The 21,292-nt window shown below is 39.8% G+C and overlaps 2 protein-coding genes across 3 annotated transcripts in view; both read left to right on the forward strand.

Annotated features, from left to right (window-relative positions):
- The window catches only part of ldb2a (LIM domain binding 2a), a 193,449-nt gene that overhangs the window by 28,358 nt on the left and 143,799 nt on the right, over window positions 1-21,292 (forward strand). The gene's annotated exons all lie outside the window — the stretch shown is intronic.
- qdpra (quinoid dihydropteridine reductase a) lies at window positions 6,378-19,381 on the forward strand. The gene is made up of 7 exons (XM_034689738.1): window positions 6,378-6,600; window positions 6,701-6,793; window positions 7,943-8,039; window positions 8,162-8,302; window positions 12,441-12,549; window positions 15,019-15,102; window positions 18,293-19,381. Exons 1-7 carry the CDS (start codon window positions 6,517-6,519, stop codon window positions 18,393-18,395), a joined length of 711 nt encoding a protein of 236 aa, XP_034545629.1. The 5' UTR covers window positions 6,378-6,516; the 3' UTR covers window positions 18,396-19,381.

Below are 21,292 nucleotides of genomic sequence, written 5' to 3' on the forward strand. Positions count from 1 at the left end.
ACCGAACCCGAACCGAACCCGAACCGAACCCGAACCGAACTCAAGCAAACCGAACCCGAACCGAACCCGAACCGAACCCGAACCAGAACCGAACCAGAACCGAACCAGAACCGAACCAGAACCGAACTCAAGCAAACCGAACCCGAACCGAACCAAAACCGATCCCGAACCAGAACCGAACCAAAACCGAACTCAAGCAAACCGAACCCGAACCGAACCCAAACCAAAACCAAGTCTAGCAAACAGAACCCGAACCGAACTCAAGCAAACCGAACCTGAACCGAACCAGAATCAGAACCGAACCAGAACCGAACTCAAGCGAACCGAACCCGTACCGAACCCGTACCGAACCCGAACCAGAACCAGAACCAAGTCTTGCAAACAGAACCAGAACCAAACTCAAGCAAACAGAACCAGAACCAACTCAAGTAAACAGAACCAGAACCAAACTCGAGCAAACAGAACCAGAACCAAACTCAAGCAAACAGAACCAGAACCCAAACCGAACCAGAACCAGAACGAAGTCTAGCAAACAGAACCAGAACCAAACTCAAGCAAACAGAACCAGAGCCAATTTCAAGCAAACAGAACCAGAACCAAACTCAAGCAAACATCATTAATGTCCTCAGGTTGGCATTGAGAAAAATCAGATGCCTCAGCTTGGATGGGCTGATCCGATTTCTCCTCTCAGTGAGTATTTGCCCGGTCTTCGAGAAGACTCTCTCGGAAGGAACAGATGTAGCCACGATACACAGCCTCCCCTCCATTACCTGTATCCTATATCCTCACATGTGATTGGCCGCATGGCCGCCTTGCTGACCAATCAAAACAAAGTTCTGCTGTGAGCAGAGCTGGGGCTGAGCACTGTGAGAGCTAAGCAGTGAAAGGAAAAAACTGGGAGCCGGCTCTCTCTTGATGCGAGCCGGCTCTTCTGATTCACTATAAAGCATTGACTCTCAGAGCTGCAGCTTTTGATCATGACACATCACTAATGTGCTTAATCTGTGTTACAATTATGAGGGGGTCCTTGGACAATTTTCTCACCTGTAAGGGGTCCCTGGCTCCAAAAAGTTTGAGAACCCCTGACGTAGACCACTAGTCTCTGAATGAGCCTCATGAAGCCCAACAATGGAACTGGCCATGTTGGAAATGTTGACTCAACCTAACTTTCAGACAACTAAGCAACGGGCATAGAAGAGACAAGGGGGGCCTTAAGCCTCCTGGCTAACGTATCTTCGAATCTATGTTCTCTTTTGACCTTAATATAATTTAAATGGATGAGTTATAAAATAAATCACCTCTCTTGTGTACGAGTAAAGCTTGATCTTCTCAGACCAAAACATTTTTTGTACAAGGCTGTAAACAAGTCAGATTCTTCTGTAAAAGGGTGAATTTTAACTTGCTTGTTAATGAGGGTTCCTGTGCTTTATGGGTCAGCTTTCAGTGAGCACTCAAGGAGCTGCAGTTTTTGGCACTTCAATTGGCATCGGCTTCTTTTTTAGACACCAGAGGTTGCCTCTTGGTTATTAGCTGATTTCTGCTGCATCCAAGTTTGAAAATAATTCACTAAGAGATTAAAACCTTCTCCATCTTCTATTCATGCATTCATTTCTTCATTGAGCAATTCATTTGCAGTGTTTGGTCATTTGCTGTTCCACAGATGTTGACACTGTTGCATGAGGTAATACTGGCTTAAAGTTTATGCATCTGAGACGTCAAGATCACAGTTGCTGGATATTTTTCAATGTGAAGTTAAGACCTTTTTCACAGTTTGATATCCAGGAAATGTAGCAGGTAGTGAAGGTTTTTGATCTGTGTGGTAACACTGACAGCTGTTGCAGTTAAGACATCATGTCTTACATATAAAATAACACCTGAGAAAAGAAGCTTGAGGATAGATACGTTACTTACTGCTGTCACATTTCTAAAGCATCCTTAATCAAAGTGAATATCCTGTGAAATCCAGTCTCTAGCAGACATTTTGTTGCCATGTTACCATTTCACAACTCATATCCTATCTTCTTTAAAAGCATTAGGAATTAGACAGGTGATTTGGATTGAACACACCACCACAGGGCACATAGTCGCTGTAGTTTACCCTGAACACATTTTAACTCACTGACTCCCAAGAACAGGCAACAGACATGCTAGCTACTCTACCACTGTCATGCTTAGAGCGACATGCTTAATTCAACATGCTAACACTGCCAAAGCTTACATGCTGATGTTTGCTAGGTATACTTACCTTGTCTGCTTTCTTAGTTCAGTCTCTCAGCATGCTAATATTTGCTAGCTGTGATTCTTTTTTTAAATGTAGTTGTGCTAATAATCAAACAGATCACAAATTTGACCTGAAAGTAGTGCTAAATGAGAAGTTAGCAAACCAAAAATATTAGCTTATTCACACTCTCCAAGGACTGTACAGCCTATATTAGTTTTAGTCCTAATGCTAATGAGTAAGTCTTAGCTACCTCAGTAGTTTTTGTCTGTTCTCTCAGGCAGAACTTCACAAATCATTCAAGCATCAATCCAATACAAAAGTAGTATTAAGCATCTTAATTATGACACATGAGAGAAATCACTGTTAACACTATTATGTGTTCAGAATATGTTAAATAATTCTTTATTTTTTGCTGTGAATGTCTCCAAATTGCATTGCATCAATCTTATGACAACTCAATTTTGACAAGACTAACCAAGAGACAGACAGACTAGCTGTTCCCAGTTAACTGTCAACAATATTTCTGTCCTTAAAGCAACCCTTGGCTTATCTTAATGTTGCTTAGTGTGCCTTTAAAGGGTTTAATAGTTCTTTTTTTTTTTTTTCAAGAGGGGTTTTATGAGGTGCCCGCCAATAGCAAGTGTATCATCCGCAGGCAGCTGCAGTGCCACACACAGTGGCCTTGTGACAGCAAAGTAAATAGCTAAGAATTCTCTCTGTATAGCGTGCACTCTCAGCTACATCAGTGTTCGGGTCAGACTGTCTTAAAAATACTGAAATGATGTGACTCAAATGGCCCCGTCTGAAGCGGTTGACAGTGTAAAGTACTGCGGCATGTTCTCTGATACAGAGGCCGAGCTGACCGGCATCTCCTGTGGGTAATTCACTTACTACTGACAAGTACTTCCTACCACCGCACCATAAAACAAACAGCCACACTACTCCTTTAAGGACCCCGCTAAAGAGCACTTCAGCAGCAGTTTGTGTTTGTGCATGAAGCTCAAAAAATGACAAATGAAAAAGCTGCAAAACAATCAAGACAGAATTCTTTAAGTGAGCCTTTAACGTAATGGTAAAATGACGGCAATTTGCCATGGTTTCCAGATAAATTATCCCAATTCTTCACCTGCATTCACACCAGCAACCTTTCAACCACATTTCTTAGCAACTGTCTCCACTCAAACTACTTCCTGAACAACAGCCGCCGCTGCTGCTGAAGTTATTGTGTCCACTTGAGGCCCTGAGATGCTGAGCTGCTGACAGATACTCGACCTGACACAATTTGCTGCGGCATACTAAAAACTTTGTGTTTGTCAACTGTCAGCAACTCGCATGACGTCTCCTCTAAGTCTGAACCAGACAACACGACATAATTATTGTGTGTTCCTCGGTACGTCACCCAGCTCCCGGGGAGAAATGAGCTCGGTCAGCCTCACTGACTCCCATCACCCATACAGCTCCTCCTCATCTCACACTCAAAAAGAAATGTGTGAGTGTGTGTGTGTGTGTGTCTATGTGCTTGTGTTTGTAGCTTTTATACAGGAGATAGGAAGGCAGGCAAGAGGGGATGGTACAATACTTTTGTTTACAACACTGGCAATCGTCAGAGTGTGTATTGGTCTCTCCAACACTCCATTTCTTAGTGTGTATGTGGATGTCAAAGTAGACAAACCAAGCATTTATTCCCTGTAGCAAGAGTGTGTGTCATATCCAGGTGAGTGTGACAGATCGGGGGCTTCACTCCAGCGACAGGGGAGCCGAGGCCATGGCGCTTGTATTATTCATGAGAGCCGGGGATGTCTGGTTGGCACAGCACAGATAGCACAGCAGCAGAATAATGAGATGCTGAAGCTCTCTGCTGTGTCATCAGCATCACAGTCTTATAGCAGCACCTAGTGCTCACTGTATGAAAAATAAGTGGTTGGAAGTACAACCTTGAATTCATGTTTTTTTTTTTCTTTATCTTTACCATGCTTTCAGTCTATAGAGAGAAAAAGAATAATCCCCATTCAAGATATTGCTCTACTTTCTATGCAGTTGTCCAAAAAGAAATGCAAATCAGAATGTAGGCCATTCTCAAACCACCACTACACCTGTTCTTTACATATTTCAACACATTTTGTATGCTTGCATGGAGGGTCTCCTGCAATATTTTTATTCCAGACCTCTAAGTATGGAGTGAGAATGTGTTTTACATCTTGATGCTGACTTACTGACTGCATACAAAGCCGATTTCTGCAATGGTTATAGAAGACACACTGTATAAATGTCAGTTTTGTGTTAACCAGACTGCGGAAACTGTCTCCTTAAAAACATAAACTGCAGTAGCTATTTTTGTAAAATGTTTGGGCTATATTGCTGTTATTTGATAGAACAGATGAAGAGAGACAGAAAATGTTAAGAGAGAATGACATTCAGTGTACGGGCGGAGGCTGGGATCAAACCGTTGGCTGCTGCAAAGACAGCTACAGAACATGGTGTGTTTAACTGGTTTTTAACTGCAGAGCCAAACCATTTGTAAACAGCATTGGGATAATATCAGGCCCTTAATTGTTCCTAAATTGCCTTTCACACATGCACATCACAGAGAGAGAGATTACAAAAGTTGGATGCTCTCTCCCAACAAGTGCTTCAAGTAGAAAAAGGGAGTGCTGGTATTCCCTTTACTAATTTGCTGCCGTGTGTGTCGTGCAGCCTGTATCAGATCATGAATTTCTACAGCTAATAGAAAATACTACAAGATAATGCAGATTTCAACATTTAATGAATTAACTACTTCAGTGGGTCACACAGACAAATAACCTCTGCATCACTGGAACACCATGCTCCTGTACATTTTTCCATTTGGTTATATATCTACAGTAGCTTTGGTATGTGGGGCAAAAATGATCACCAGGCCTCTACTGAAGGACCCCACTTCCATCACACAGTAGAGACGGACAGGGTCAAGAGAGGACAGTGGCTGTCAAAGAAAGAAAAATAGAGGCAGAGAGGGAGTTCGACGGTGAGGAAATCACATAAGGAAAACTATGGAGAGCTGTGTCATCATCCAGCTCTGCTTTGCTTCTTGTCGTCTTTGTGTCTTTTTGGAGACAGTTTCCTCTTTTATCCAACACTCTTGAGACATGGGTTTCCATTAGTTTGATGTTACTCTCTGGCAAAAACAGACAAGTAAACATCATGCAATGCATGCGAAAGGATGCAAGTGTCACATAGTGCACCATGGGTAATGTATTTTAGGAGCTATGTTAAATTGCTGAGAGTGATTGTAATATGGCGAGTGCAGGAAAGGGTACTGGCAGCTGGTAAGAAGTCTCGCTTTGCCAAAAACAGTCCGGGTACGCCAAGGGTTTACATTTAGAAAAGGGGTTACTCCTAATTCAAAATACTCCATTTGGTTTATATGAAAGCGGGATGCAAGAAGAGGAATTTTCTTCTTTCTTTGGAAATACCATTATAATAAATAAAAGGACGTTTCACAATACAATACAAGGTCAATACTAACACAATACTGCAAAACATGATACTAGCAACTGAGATGAGCAGTATAAAGCCATGATACAATGCTCAATCAAACAAAGTAATCTCCCCGCCCACTCAGCGTGATCGTTCCAGACTGTAACCTGCTGCATAGACATATTGGCTCTGCCTGACTTCATGTGGACTTGTTGCCAGGAGGCTGGCAGGATTTTTTTTGTTGCATAAAGTCAGGGTTAACAGATTTGGTTTCTTGAGTTCCCACATGCAGCCCACCTGGACAATTGCAAGAGTGTGCCAGTGTGAAAGAGACTTGGAATAGACCCTTTATATTGTCATATGGACTGAACTGTCGTGAACTCATGGTGACACTGGTACCAAATTCAAAAAGCAGGACTTGAAAGTGGTTAAAGTTATTTTTTCTCACAGCCCCAACAGCAGTAAAGCAGTCTCTCTATCCATCTCTCTCTTTCTGCATCTCCCTCTGTCCCTCTTTCCAAGCTTAACACAGTCTCATCAGGCGGCTGTTCATCGTGAGTCTGGTTCTTCTCTAGGTTTTTGCTTGATAAAAGGAAGTTTCCTAATATTGCACATTCTGTTTACATCCTCAGCGGGATGTTTTGTGCATTACTAAATGTCCAATAAATAAATAAATAAAAAATCCTGATATTTCCGTGGGTCTTTGAAAGCAGCATTACTTCCACTGACTTGTTGCTCAACGGAAGAAACGCCCCCTCCTGCCGCTCACCTCTCCCCGTGTATTTGAGCTGCAGCTCGGCCACAGCTCTCTCACACTGCTCGCCTGCTTGGACTTGGACATGGCTGCAAACAGGGTGATCGTATACGGAGGGAGAGGAGCTCTGGGCTCCAAGTGTGTCCAGCATTTCAAGTCCAATGGCTGGGTAAGTGTTGAAGGTTAGACCCATGATGGTAAAGCTGTGTTTTGCTAGCCTAATGCTAAGCTAACTCTCATGTTTGTCTCTTGTATTTATGAATGAAAAGTGGGTTGCCAGCATCGACATGGCTGCAAACGAGGAGGCGAACGAAAACGTGATAGTGAAGATGAGCGAGTCTTTCACGGAGCAGGCCGGACAGGTGAGTCTCTGTTTTTATTATAGCACCTTTAAATAAAGTCTCTGATACATGCTGAACTGAACAGACAGGAAACAGGAGTACAGACATTACTATTAACTGCAAAGTTAAACTATTGGAGAGCAAAAATATATGCCATTTATTGATATATACGTATTATTTAATCCGAGTGTTTTGCTGATAAACATGTATACCAGTGCTGCGTTCAAGAAACCGAGGAAAAAGGAAAACTCGAGCTTTTTGGTCGTATTACTTCAATTTTATAGTCCTATTTATTTATTTATTTATTATCTATTTCAAATGTAGTCGCTTTTATTCTACTTTATTTATTTATTTACTTATTTATTTATTTTAAGTCTCGCATCTTAAGTTCTTTTAATGGTTTATTTTTTTAGTCTTTTATTATCTTAGAAATGTATTTTACTTTGGTGATTTTAATTTCCTGTTTTGAGTTTTAACATCTTATTTTACCTCCAGTGTTTCCTCATTAAGATATCATGCGAGCGTTTCCTCAGTTCGTTCTGCAACTTCTTTTTTTTAATTATTAATTTATTTTATTTTTATTATTTGTATTACTATTGTTGCATATTGTGTTCTTAACCTTAGGATTGTGGGGCGGGTTTGGGGTCGGGGCTGGGGGTGGGATCTCTTTCTTAAATTATTATATTTTAAGTTGTTTTTATGTACAGCACTTTGTGTTAAAATATCATCGTATGAAAAGCACTTTACAAAGTCTGATTGATAGATATATATGGTATGGCTCGTTCAGCCGCTTTGTCAGTTGCTCATAATACAATCTATAATATAAAGCAATGATAAAATATAAATATATAATCTAGTATGACGTGATGTAGAAGTGTATACTGTATAAAGTAAATATTCATCATTTAGGATGTGTGTTATTGTACCTCACGTGTACACTAAGATGCCTTCCTAACCTCTTATCATTTGAGGATACACAGAAAGACCTACATTCATCACCCTGAAGAAGACATGAATTGTTTCTCAAATCATCCTGATTTTGTTTGCCGACCTGAACGCAACATAAACCACATGTCCAGTGTTTGCAGCTGGTTGACATTTTTAAATGCTTTGACGTAAGCACTGAGGCTTGATGAAAAGGTGAGAGCTGTTATCTCTCCCTTTGTGCAGGTGACAGCAGATGTGGCTCAGTTGCTGGGGGAACAGAAAGTGGATGCCATCTTGTGTGTGGCAGGAGGATGGGCGGGAGGAAGCTGTAGCTCCAAAGGTCAGAGTTCAACCGTTTGTTTGCTGCAGCATCAATCATCAATCCTGTATTTCATGCTCAAAATCAGCCTCAACAAACTGTACTTTCTTCCTGTGTTAATCATTCTCCATGTCTTTTTCTAGATTTATTTAAAAACACAGATATGATGTGGAAGCAGAGCGTGTGGACCTCCACTATCTCCAGCCGCCTCGCCGCTCTGCATCTCAAACCAGGAGGGCTGTTGACTTTGGCCGGAGCTAAAGCAGCTCAGTCAGGCACCGGAGGTAAAGACTCTTTTTTTATGTTTACCCTTCTCATCGTGATGACCCGGTCTGGCCTCGAGTCACGTCAGGGTTTCAGGCAGACTTTGATTTGTATTGAAGGCTTCATTTTGCAGATGTCTTTGTTGTCAGACCTGCCAATTCAAATAATGTGGGTTAGAGAAAGGGCTGCAGGGATTTGAGGAGGGAATTGACAAACTGATCAGAGAGAGGAGGAGGGATCTCACAGTCTGAGGGGAGAGGTGTCGATAAAATGGATCCAGGAGACAAAACAAGAGAGAAAGGAGAGAAAAGCTGATGAGTCCTGTGGAGGCAGGAGGGTTTATGTGTTAGAATATTTTATTAAAGGAGAAGTAAGGGGTTCAAATCCCTCAAAAACCTGTTGTTTCAGCAGTGACTAGATTTGCTTTGATGGTGTCCTTGAGCCTTTGACACTGACCTCATCACTGCCTTTAACCTCAAACGCTGGTTCAGAGTTAAAATTTAACTTTAAAACTGGAGGCCCTACACAAAAATGAACATACAAATTAAGAAGGAAAAATGCCTGTAGACCTAAGCAGGACAACATACACTACATATGATGAGGGTAACATGAGGCTCTTGTGTGTAGTTTTTAAAACAGAGGTTACTTTCTACAATCTTCAAAATAAAATTTCAATTATTTGAAGTATTTTTGGACTCATTTTATTAGTCAGTTTAGATCAAAACAATAGAGTTGAGAGAAAATTGATCATTTTGAGGTGGTTACTTTATTTTTAATGCCAGCTTACTAAACAAAATCCATCGTAAATAAGACATCTGAATATCTTCTGCTTTTAAACTGTTTATTTGACAAAGCTTAAAGAGATCTGGGATATTTTGACTCACATTTCACAGACTATTATAAAATACTCTTCAGAATAAGACATGCTTGAATTAGTAATTATGTTGTAGTCTTATTAAACAAGACACATGTTTGCTACTAATGGGATTTATCCATTAGTTGTCCCCTGGTGCATCATTCACCCCCTAAATTGATAATCAGTGTATTAGTCGATTGATAATTTGACTGAGAAAAGAAATGAAGGGAGTCTGATCATAACTCTCCTCCACTGTGAATATTCTGGTTGCTTTACTTTCTTAAAACTGCAAAATGAGCATGAATGATACCTAAGGAAGATACAATAAAGGATAAATATTCCATATAGTCCTGCTGAGAAAGATATGAAAACGCCACAAAAATCCTTAATAGTTGTTATCCCTCATGTCCCCTCCGTGGCATCCATGAAGGCTTTGGCCTGGTGCCATATGATGTGTCCCCCCCCCCCCCCCTCCTTCCCTGTCTACACTGACCATGTGATGGGCTAAGATCCAACTACAGCAATACAAAGTCCCTGCTCAGCACTGCTCTTATTGGCTGCTGGATTAGGAGGAGAGTGACTCAGCATTTATGGCTCCACTCACATTATCCACATGGAGTGTGTTAGCTGCTCTCATACTCTTTACTTAAATATTATCTACTGTTCTCTTTCACTCATCTGTTGAACTGGACTTTTACGCTGGACTTTTGAATTGATTAGTTAGAGATTGAATTTTAGAAGTTAAAAAATAACAGATTTTATTCCCAGCACTTCATATGTGTGGTCTAAATTTGAGTCCATACAAATAGTCATATTCAACAGGGGTAGAGAGAGGAGAGGTACTCATGTTAATCTTACTTCTGTAACCAAGCAAAGGGTGCAAAGTTAATGAGTGTGAGACATGTTTGTAGTTTTTGCAGTCAATCCAAGTTTTACTAATGAATACATAAATAAACATAAATGATGGGAGCAGATTAAGAAGTGATAACAAACCAACATCTTGTGCTTTCCCTACAAAATATCTGCAAGTTGTAAACTGTTAAATTGAACAAATGTGACTCTCCTTTATCGATCAGGACTGTTTTTGATTCTCTAAAAAAAAGTAGATTGCCACAAAGCAACATGAAAGTTCACAGTCCAGGAAAGAAACCACGTGAATAATCCTAACCTCTGATGTGAAGCAGATGCTGAACCCCAAAGAAAGTGGCTCAGTGGTCCTCCCTGTGATCACCATGTGACTTGTATTTTCTTTTTTCCCCATGATCCTCTGACTGATTATCCTCCTGAATATGCAAAAGATTGCCTAGTGAGTTGATTTGTGATACTGAGACAGCTCTACAGATGTCATTTCAAACACAGTGACTGAATCATGACCTTTTGATAAAACTGTCAGAATTGAGCTTTCTTTCATCTGGTCTGTCTTCTTCTCTGGAGGTTGTGGCACCAGCTAAGTAATATAATCTTAATGAAACTTTGCAACAACATGGTTAGTTCTGTTGAAGAGATTACTTCTTGTAAATTATCAACACTTTAAACATTTCTGGTATAAATGTAACTTGATTTAAAAAATGTTTTCCTTTTAACATTGAATATAAAAGCAGTTGACGCTACAGTGACTCTCTTTTCACATGTGATTGATTTTCTTCAGAAAGTGCTACAGATTTGTTCTGTGAATGTGTGGAGAGATCACATCATACAGGGCAGGTAGGGAATATATCTGTAGAGTAACAGCAACTCTGGATACTGTCCCAAATGTGCCATCAGCTGCTGAAAGCTCTGGTCTTCTAGGTCAGAAAAATCCATTTTCTTTTGTGATATTTTGCAAAGCACTTTCAACTATACTTACCTACCCTCTAACTTACCCCATGGGAGTGGTGACAGGCATGAGAAATTGTTTCATAGAAGTGATCGATCTTATCTCTGACGGTCTTTGTTTGCTTTTGCAGTTTGAATGGGGCAGAAATATTAATGTCAGTCTGTTAAAAAATGGGTCATCAGGTGCTGTATATTCACTAAGTCTACTTTTGTTGTTTTGGGTTTTGGGAGTCTCATGTGAACTTTTCAGTTCTCAAATACCTGCTGAATCTGGATTACATAACTTGCTGTTCATTTGTTTTTGTTGGTTATGCTAGCTGCTGATATTGCTGCTTCACATTTCTTTTCCTTAACACATCTTAGTTGCAATTACTTTTCGGATGACTTGAAAAGATTTGTTCTTTTAAACTTGAAGTCTTCTTGCTTTCTCTTAAAATACCTGCAGCACATGTGCCAGTTGCAATTGTGTTATCCTCCTCTGGAACAGTGAAAAACATCCACACAGGAGACGCCATTTTTGCTCCCTGGTCAGCTCATTGCAGCTGCACTTGTTCTTCTCTGAATGTAATAGTAGACCACATACCCTCACCTTTTGTGTTGGAATGTGAAGACAGATTAACAAGTACATAAAAGAAGATATTTTTGGTTGTTTAATATTGAATGAAATTGTGTTGAAGGAATAATAGATACTGAAAAAAATCTATTTATCTTACCATCAAACTAGTACATCCCTACTTTGCATGTCTGGTTTCAAAGTGATCCAACATCACCAGAATAGACTCTGTTGTGGACTTTTTAAATGTATAATGGACTTTGCATGCTGTTTTTTCTTGATAGCGTACAATGAAGGCGATGATAATTCAGAGGTCTTGTTGCTAATTGATGCACCTCAGCTTTGAGGGCGTCAACATGTGACTACTTACCCCCTAACTCGTGCTTCTTCTCCCTTTTTCTTTGAGAGGAAAACAAAAGCTTGTATAAAAAGCCATGTCACCACCCCATGCTCCGATTGGTCAGATCCGTGTAAGCCTGTCATAAGATTGGTTTAGTGAGGGGGGCAGATGCTTAGCATTCTTTGGAAAGCACATTAAGATGTTTTTTTGTGGGGGGGAAATGCGCTTACTGTTTCCAGATGCTGAAGCTATGAAACATAGCTAGGAGGTGTACGAGGCTGGATTCATGCAGAAGTTTGTGTAAGGAGTAGAGACGATACAACAAGCTGTCCTGAAGGTCTTTATAGAATACAACTTCAGCGTCAGCATGAAGAATCTGGTTGCAGTTTACCCTCCTGCGTATGTTTTAAAAAAGTTTTCCAGACGTCTGTAGATCCTCCAGTATCTTGCCACTTGACCCCTCTCTACTGAATCCGTGTCCTCCGCTCCTGGGCACAGTGTGTGATGCATTTGCAATAGTTCATGTTGTCTCCACAAATTCACTTTTTTTCCCCCCCAGGACACTAAAAGAAACATTTTCTCTGTTCTCTGCAGGGATGGTGGGATACGGCATGGCCAAAGCTGCAGTCCACCAGCTGTGTCAGAGTCTTGCAGCAAAGAACAGTGGGATGCCATCAGAAGCTGCTGCTGTGGCCATACTACCGTGAGTGCCGCAGTGAAATGTTGTGTGCATTTGGGGGGCAGCGGGGAGATGTACAGCAATCACAGGTCAGGGATGTTAGTAAATTGTTAGTGCACCAAACACCTCTCCAGGGTATCCAGCTGCCTCTGCCTGTGGGCCGGAGAGATGAGTCTGAGAATTCTGTGCCTTGCAGCTGTCACTAAAGTTCCAATCGATGACACTGGACAAATACATCCAAACTCCTCAATCCACACTTGCAGCTTAATGCACTTTCTTATTGATATTATGATTACTATGAGTCTCAAATGTGTTGCTCTTCTTTTAAAAATGGAGAAAATATATGAGAAGTCCTTTCTCCATAATGAGAATTTGTCTACAAACCAAGTCTGTAATTCAATCTACTTACTGTATCAGAGGAAATATTAATTTAACCAAATTGTAGCATACAATACAGTTTCTAACAAAGGGCAATCTGCATGCCAGAAATACTTCTATTCTGTGACAACTCTGTGAAATTCTCCAGTTAGCACCAGACTTCATTGCAGAATTCAATAAACACGAGGTCACTGTTGAATACCATAATGCTATAACGCTCTATTGATGAGATAAATGCCATCTCATAGCTCTCTTGTGGCGGTTTGTCAGTATTTTGATCTAGAAAGTAAAGATAAAGTAACATGTAGGCTGTGTCTGGTTAACTTGACACAGGCCTGATGCATAACAAGCACAGGCAACCTTAGCCTTAACCTTAACCTTGACCTTTTAAACCTGCAAGGTAGACTGAAGGCTGGTGGTGCTAGCTCAGCCAACATTAGACATACTCAGCAAACCAATTTGACATTGTTTATGTGCAGATTCTGCAAACCTTTTTATAGAAAAATGTCAAATTTGAGCATAATTTATGATTTTTTTCATACCTGTGGACTAGCCGGTTAGCCAGAATTTAAATATTAATTTAAATGACTAAGACATAAGTTGCTTCTTCTTAACTCTTCTTAGACTAAATAGTGCTTTGTTTTAAGTCATGTGTCCACAATTAGCAATTGTCTGCTTTAGCCATTTACATAAGATACTTTCATAAAGTGTAATCTAAAAGTATAATCCTTGCCTAGCAAAATGCTAAATAAATTGATTTCACTCTCAGACCACATACTACTGTAAAAAGCTGTAATAAGGATGAACTGAGTACTGGATACTGAGTGTTCTGTTCATTTCAGTTGTTCTCTCTTCACCAGACAACCTTGTATGCTTTCAGTGAAACTAACATAAGGAATTCAGAAGACTCTCTCTGAACTTTAATAGCCATTTTGGTAATGAAACATGATGCATGCTCATGTGTGCCAAAATCTGGATAATCTACAGTGTTTTACGACAGAAAGGCGAGGTGTGCTTTTTCTTTTCCATGTTCCCGGGTTCTTTAATTTGTTTTTTCAGAAATTTTTGATGAAAGAAAAAAGAATAACTGCTGGAGTCTATCAAGCAACATAATTTGAACAAAGGAGCTCAAAAATACAGGTGTTATGTGTAATGCACATACAGTGTTGCACAGCACATCTTCATATACGCTCACAATGCATGCAACCTATCTAAGAGGTAAAGATGAAGTTATAATACAAGCCTTGCATCGGACCCTGTTTAATGTTGATGGGCGAGTGTTCTTTAAAGATGGTTATAGATATGTACATGTGCACATGTTCTGTTTAGAGGAACAGCTCACACAGTACCCTTTACATGATCGCCTCCCCCGTTCACGTACTGAATCTTTAAACCTGAGTTTTTGCACCGTCATCCTGAGAAGCCAGAAAAGTCGTTTTTTGGGGGTGTTTCTCCCTCCTGCTCTCTCTTAGGTTGTATTTTTCATGAAAATGAAGCTGCTTGGAGTCTGCCTCTCCGGCTTGCTGTCACATCTGTTAAGCATTAGGCCCATGACTTGCATTTCTGTTGCAGTAAGCGTCCCCCAACCCCTCTGTGCTGCTGAAGCCTCATTTACCAACACGGCAGAGCAGCTGTGGACATTCAAGATAGAGTGGTTTCTGCAGAGGATGATAGTCCAACAACAGACTTTAGGCATTAAAAAAGATTAGCTGGTTTTAAATATGCATAATAAGAAAATACTTCCACTTATAATATGCTTTTTTAAAATTCTGCAGAGTTTAATACTGCTCCTTTTAAAAATGTGTCCTTGAACCGAAATAGCACTACAATGCATTTAAGGCCAAAGGTTTTATTGTTTAGAAGCAAATACACAAAGACAGGTAGCATCTTTAGTAAGAGCATACTCATCCTGACATACTGTATTGAATTGCTAAATAATAAATTAGAATTTCAATATGATAAAAAAGCAAAAGCATAATGCGGATGACATCATAACCATGTCAAACCCTGTGCTCTCTGTTTGTAGAAGCTGCAGTCTTCCTCTCTCCTCCTCCTATTGACTCTGCTTCCTTACGCTGCAGCTCACCCTGATTGTCATCTGACTTAATTTGACAGGGTTACCTTGGATACGCCGATGAACAGGAAGTTCATGCCTGACGCAGATTTCGGCTCCTGGACGCCGCTGGAGTTCATTGCAGAGTGAGTGCTGAGGGGAGTGTTGATTTTATTTTGTGATTTACAGGAGGTGGAAGACTCTGATCACATCTGTGTTCTGCTTGTGTCTGTTTTCATCAATAACTCCATCACATTATACCCACAGTGGTTTTCCTGCTCTCCAGGCACATTTTAAAGTGATGCTTTGGTGCTGCTGCATATAAATAAATCATTATAACATCACTCACTGACCTTTGCATTTGGGAAAATACCACCTTTCTGTCTATTTACAAATGACTCAATGCAATCAGTGAAATTAAATGCTCTAATTAGGCTTGAAAGGCACGAGAAAGATATCAAAAACATGTGCACCAAGCGGTAACCTCCAGTCTCGAAATATGGAGCCCATGTAGAAGTGTTATAAACTGCAGTTCATCGAGCATCCGCTTGAAGCTGGCTGCAGAAACACCAGAAACCACATACACACCCATTCAAAAAGGCGATCTTTACGGCAGAAATAAACATGTTTACAGCCTGGGTCAAAAAACTACTTCAGTCTGAAGAGCTAATTTCTCTATCGGCACACACTGTACGGGGGCTGAATATTTTTGTAACGCAACAGTTCAGAAGATATTAAGATTAAGAGTTTTGCCTATGTAAGGACATGACTGACTTGATTGACAGGTGGGAATACTGTAGCTGTTGGCAAGGAAGCTCAAAGCCCACCTCTTTACGTCACATTAGCTCGACAGCAGTTAGGTTGAGTTCAGCATTTCCAATATGGCTGCCGCCGCCGATGATTGGCTTCGAAGAAGCACTTTAGGAACAGATGGGTGACGTCACAGATACTACGTCAATTTTTCAATACAGTCTATGGTGCGTACTAATCAATTTTTAAGTGCAATACATGAACTAATACTGAAGAGTGCCTATTATCTATCTCACATTTTTTGCTGTTAAAGCTCCTGTGAGAAGTTTTTAATTTGTTATGAAACAGTCTGACATTGATACAGATACCTCTTTGTGACCTACAAAACAAACAAGACCATTAGCATTAAAATTGAATATTTCTATATAGTGATTTTTAATTCCTTTAACTGCTGCAAGGGGGTAGGTGTCAGACTAGATGATTGACTGAATGCTGAATAAAATGCATTTTATTTTCCTTTTGCTACAGCAAATACTCAAATTGATGCATTTGATTGTAAAAGACAGCAGGATGAGATTTGTTTTTTTCTGTCAGAAAACGCAATTTACACATCCCCGGGACAAAATCAGAGGTATCACTTTGTCCAAAGGGGGCGTCAAAATCAACACAAACAGAAATTTCCTCACAGGAGCTGTAAGCATGTTTTCAAAAACCCCTTTTTGCAGCAGCACGCCCCTCATGAATCATAAATAAATCAAAACAGCCGGGGTTTTTTTTTTTAGTCCGAAAGTAAGAGCAATGCTTGTTTTCATGAAATAATGTTTTAATTATTGCAGTAAATTCTGACTTTGTGATGCGTTTGTTTCCAATGCTCATGTTGCAAAACAATGTGATTGGGATCTAGCTCTAATCATTTACTCATGGAGTCAAGAACACTACAACATCTAATCACTTTCAAAACACCTTATCACTCATCGTCTGCATCCTAAGTCAAATGTAGTGACATTGTAGCAGACAATGTGCTTTAGATGGTTTAAAACTACCATCATAAGGATGTGTTATCCCTTTTAATGTCACATCTCACTTTAACAGTTTATACCACAGCATGGCTTTGTGCTGGGTCACATATGCACGTCCCATTTTTGACATTTCACCAAGTTAAATCCCTCACACTCGTCTGACAGGCAGACACAATGATGGATGGAACTTGTGTTTGTGTTTCTCGTGCTTGCACATCACTGAAGCTCGCTCATTTTTCAAGTGTATTATGAAAACCATTTATTTGTATGCTAATGTAACAAACAGACATCAAAGGTTTTTTCATATTCCACTGCCTGATTTATTTTTTTTGAAATGACAAGGAGTCACAGAGCACAATGCTGTTGCTCCTTCCTGTCAAATCCAAAGCAAACTGCAAAAAAATCCAAATTAAGAGATGAATCATTTTCTATTTATTCATTTACGAAAATTCTCAGTGATGTCAGCACGAGACAAGAATTTGATATAAGTCATCTAAAGTTTCACCAACTCTAAATGTGTGAAAAACTTTCAGGAAAAAAAATTCTGGACAAAAAAATTTGGACTTTGTTTCTTAATTTAATCAAAATGTTGATCAATTGAAGTCATCACTGAGTTGGACCTGGTGATTGGTAATTTGGAAACTGTTTCGTGGACAGCAGAACTCCAACTCTGTTGTGTTCACTCTCTGTGTAGGCTGGGTAGATTAGATGGGATTTGATCCAGTTTGATAATCCCTGAGGAAACAGATGAGGGTCTGAGGACAGAAATAGAAATAATCTCTGTTGCAGGAAATGAAGCCGGGTGGCACTTTGCTGCATTGTGCATCTTCTGTGGTTTACCCTTTCATCATAGTTTATCTGTTACACCTAGGCAGACCGATAAAGATTGTTTTTCTACACATCGTTGCTACTTTGGGAAAAAAAGTAGTCTAGTTTATCATTCAATATAAAAAAGGCTCACCCCTACTGAGTGTGTCATTTCATAAATTAAGTAACAAGCTCTCATAGTGGATAGAAATCTTAGTAACAACTGTTGGAGCTTGACACCTCTCAGATGAGTGATACCTTCTTTAAGATGATATCTGAAGTAGTACAAAATTCCTCATAAAGCTGGCCGGTTTGTGTTTATTGTACACCTTAAACATTATGGTCAACTTTACAACATCTGACTTAAATCTGCTACAGGTAACAGTGAGAGTGATAAAGCTTTAAGGTACAGTGTGTAGAAATGAAAATACTAAAGGATACTCAGCGGTCAGACTCAGAGTGAGAGGGATACCAAATTAAGGGTGGGATGTCGGGATAGTATTACATGTGACGACACCAGTGATCCACCAGGATGATTTCTAAAGAGAAGATATTCTGAATGTTTGTTCTACAGTAAAAGTGCAGCGTTGATGTTGAGGCCACAATAAGTTTTGTACTTGAAAGCCAAGTTGCTAGATTAAAGTCCACTTGGATGAGGCTTTATAATTCCATAGAGTAGAAGATATATGTTTGTAACCAGAGGAACATGTTTGAGTTTTGAATGCACCACAAATATTTCTTCTGCTTCTGTTTCCTCCAGAATGTTCTTTAACTGGGCCACAGGAGCGAACCGGCCAGCTTCAGGTAGCCTGATGCAGCTGCTGACCTCCGGAGGGGAAACCCAGGCTGTGCCAGCTGAGTAGAGGACAGAGAGGAGCTGTGGAGACGGTGATGTGGAGTTTGGTGGGGGAGGGAGAGATGGATGGAAGCGGAGCGAGGGAGAGATGAGAGGTAGAACCCCAAAGATAAACAGTTAGAAAGAGGAGGAGGAGGAGGAGGAGGAGGAGGAGGAGGAGGAGGAGTAAAGAGTGATGAAGAGGGTTGCAGGTGCAGAGGTGAGGAGGAGATGGTGACGAAGAAGAGCTGAGTAAAATAAGAAGGTGGGAGGTGGGTTTGTTTTTGTTTTTTTTACTAAGGAGGAGGGGCTGTCCAAACAAACGCAGCCCCACAGCGCCATCTAGCGGAGAGTCACAGTACTTATGCCAAAAGTCAATCAGACCATCTAAAACCTCCAGAAATGACCAGTTTGTAGCACATTTGAAGTCATTCATCGCTCCTGAACAACAATTTAAAGATGTATTCAAATCTATTCCTCCAAAGATCAGTGGAATAATTTAAATTTGAAACCTTTGAGATCAAACTGTGTATGAATTCCCTTTTCTGGTGGTCACTGATAAAGGTCAATATGAAATGTTTACTGTATCGTTGGAATTATGTCATGGAAGTGTTATTACAATCATCATTATGTAAAATTAATGAAATACTGTCCTACCATTTCCCATATTTCCCTCTATAAGGACACTGTAGCTTCATTACAATCATTCAGTCATCTTCAGTGTTGTCTCCAGCTTTCTGTCAGTGATCTGTAGAGATTTAATTTTAGACTGTGTATCGTCCCTGAACGTTCCTCTACCACTGTGGGTTCACAAAGTCAAAGAAAGCCGCTGTCATTTCTCACACGGACAATACGCTCTAAAGTGAAGTGGCCTTATTTTATGTGTGTCACTGTCCAGTCAAAGTGTCCTTGTTGTCCGCTGTGTGCAGAAGGTGCTCTGTTCCCTTTGTCAGTTTTATAAGTTGTGTAATGAAACTGTGTCCAGTTCACAATAAAAAGAGTCATAATAATGGATAGATTGGTGATGCAGAGTTTATTCTTGACCTTTAGAAATAACACATCACAAAGAATCCAGCCACACTCTGTAGATATTCAGAAATCATATTCATTTATTATTTAGATTATTGCACATTCCCAAAAGCACTTAGAAGTCACACTGAAATTATACGTGCAGACAATAAACATCTCTCTTTACTGTGTCACAACTGTTCTTTGAAATGTGTTTACCATATGATGTCCTTGAACTAGTGCCCTAAAAATTGGTATCCATGAAATGTTGATCCTTTTCTGATAACGTCTCCTGTGTCACATCCTGCATAATAGAGGACACAGTCCTGAGCAGCTGACCTGGTTTTCCCCAAATGTTGTGGGATTGTAAATGTGGAATTAGCTTTTTATGATGGTCTTAATCGTTTTTAGCAAACAAAAATTGCTAAATAAAATCCAGATTTCATTTTTTACCTTTTGAAGCCTTTGAAAAAATGGGAATTATTTCAAAGTTGGTTTTGAAAACTGGGCCTGCCAATCACAACGTTTTTACTTCTATTTACACCATGGAGGCATTTTTATAAACAACCAAGATGGCTGCTGCTGAAGAGGAACATTTTTCGAGCTTTAACGTGAATCTGCTTAGTAATAATTATCAAACCAAGCGTAATGTTTTATACAATATGAAGGTAAATGTTGGCTTCTTTATAGCTTCATGTTTGCTTCATTTTTTTATTTTAATTCAAAGAACAATAGATAGTTAATTATTGATCAAGCTAGTGAGTTAGATTGCCCTAATTCCTCAGCTATTCCTGCAACTGAAAGGATGAGGCTGATAAAGTTTGACGGTTTGTTAGTTTGAATGAATAACTAAAAGACTTAGTTTGAGTATTTGAATATAATTGTATGTAGATTTAAGCACCAAACCCTTTTCTCCCACTTTCAATAGGAATGTATGTAGATGTGAATTTGTGCCTAAAGAAAGAAAGTCTCCTAAAACAGCTGAGGACAATACTTTCAGAAAAGTTACTTAAACAGGCCTTCATTTGTCAGCAACTGCTTTAAGTTTGTGGATAATAGACATTTGAGGGACCAGTTTACCAACCAATTAGCAGGGTTCCCACGTTTTCCTGGAAAACCTGGAAAACAGTTGACCAGTTTTCCAGTACTGGAAAACACCTGGAAAATGGGGGAAAAAGTAAAATGTCCTGGAAAAGCACATATAGCTCTGGAAAATTATTCCAACATGACTGCATGCGACCTGACAAGGTTAAAAAAGCACATCCCCCATTTAACATTTGTGGCCATTTTTGTCATTCAGATCTATTTAGGTCAATTTATGCACTGATCCTCTGATTATTATTATTATGTATTTATTTATTTCAGTAAGGCAGCTTCCAGAGTCCTTTGCTGGCTCTTTTGTTTTTGACTTAGCTCATTTCATATTTTTTGAGAGAAGAGAAAGCTGAGATGAGAGTTGGCCATCATTGTTACTTAGTTGCACTAATAAAGTGCTTTACATCTGTGGTTGCATTGTTCTATAACTAATTTGCCATTATTTTTAAGCATATTAGAAATAATTTCATTCATAGCCATAGACTGCACATCTTTCAATCTAGACTTCCACTGAGGAACATAGTAGACTATTTAGGAACTAAATTAGGAACTCAATTTAGACTGTCATACCAGCTTGATCATCACTGAAAATGTCCTGGAAAATGATCTCTGGAAAAGAGTGGTAACCCTGAATAAGTTAACAGATCTAAATGAACTGTTTCAGCCAGTATAACTATGTTGATGTATTTTGAACAGTTTTTACTCTAAGGAATGCATTGAGTAGCACCAGCCTTTTCTTGCTATAAAAACCACCACTAGATGGTGCTCTCTGATCAGAGTTCCCCGGCTGCGCTGCCTGTTGGCGATTCGCACCGAGAGTCA

The sequence above is a fragment of the Notolabrus celidotus genome, chromosome 8 (genome assembly GCF_009762535.1).
Source record: "Notolabrus celidotus isolate fNotCel1 chromosome 8, fNotCel1.pri, whole genome shotgun sequence".
In the NCBI taxonomy this organism is placed as follows: domain Eukaryota; kingdom Metazoa; phylum Chordata; class Actinopteri; order Labriformes; family Labridae; genus Notolabrus; species Notolabrus celidotus.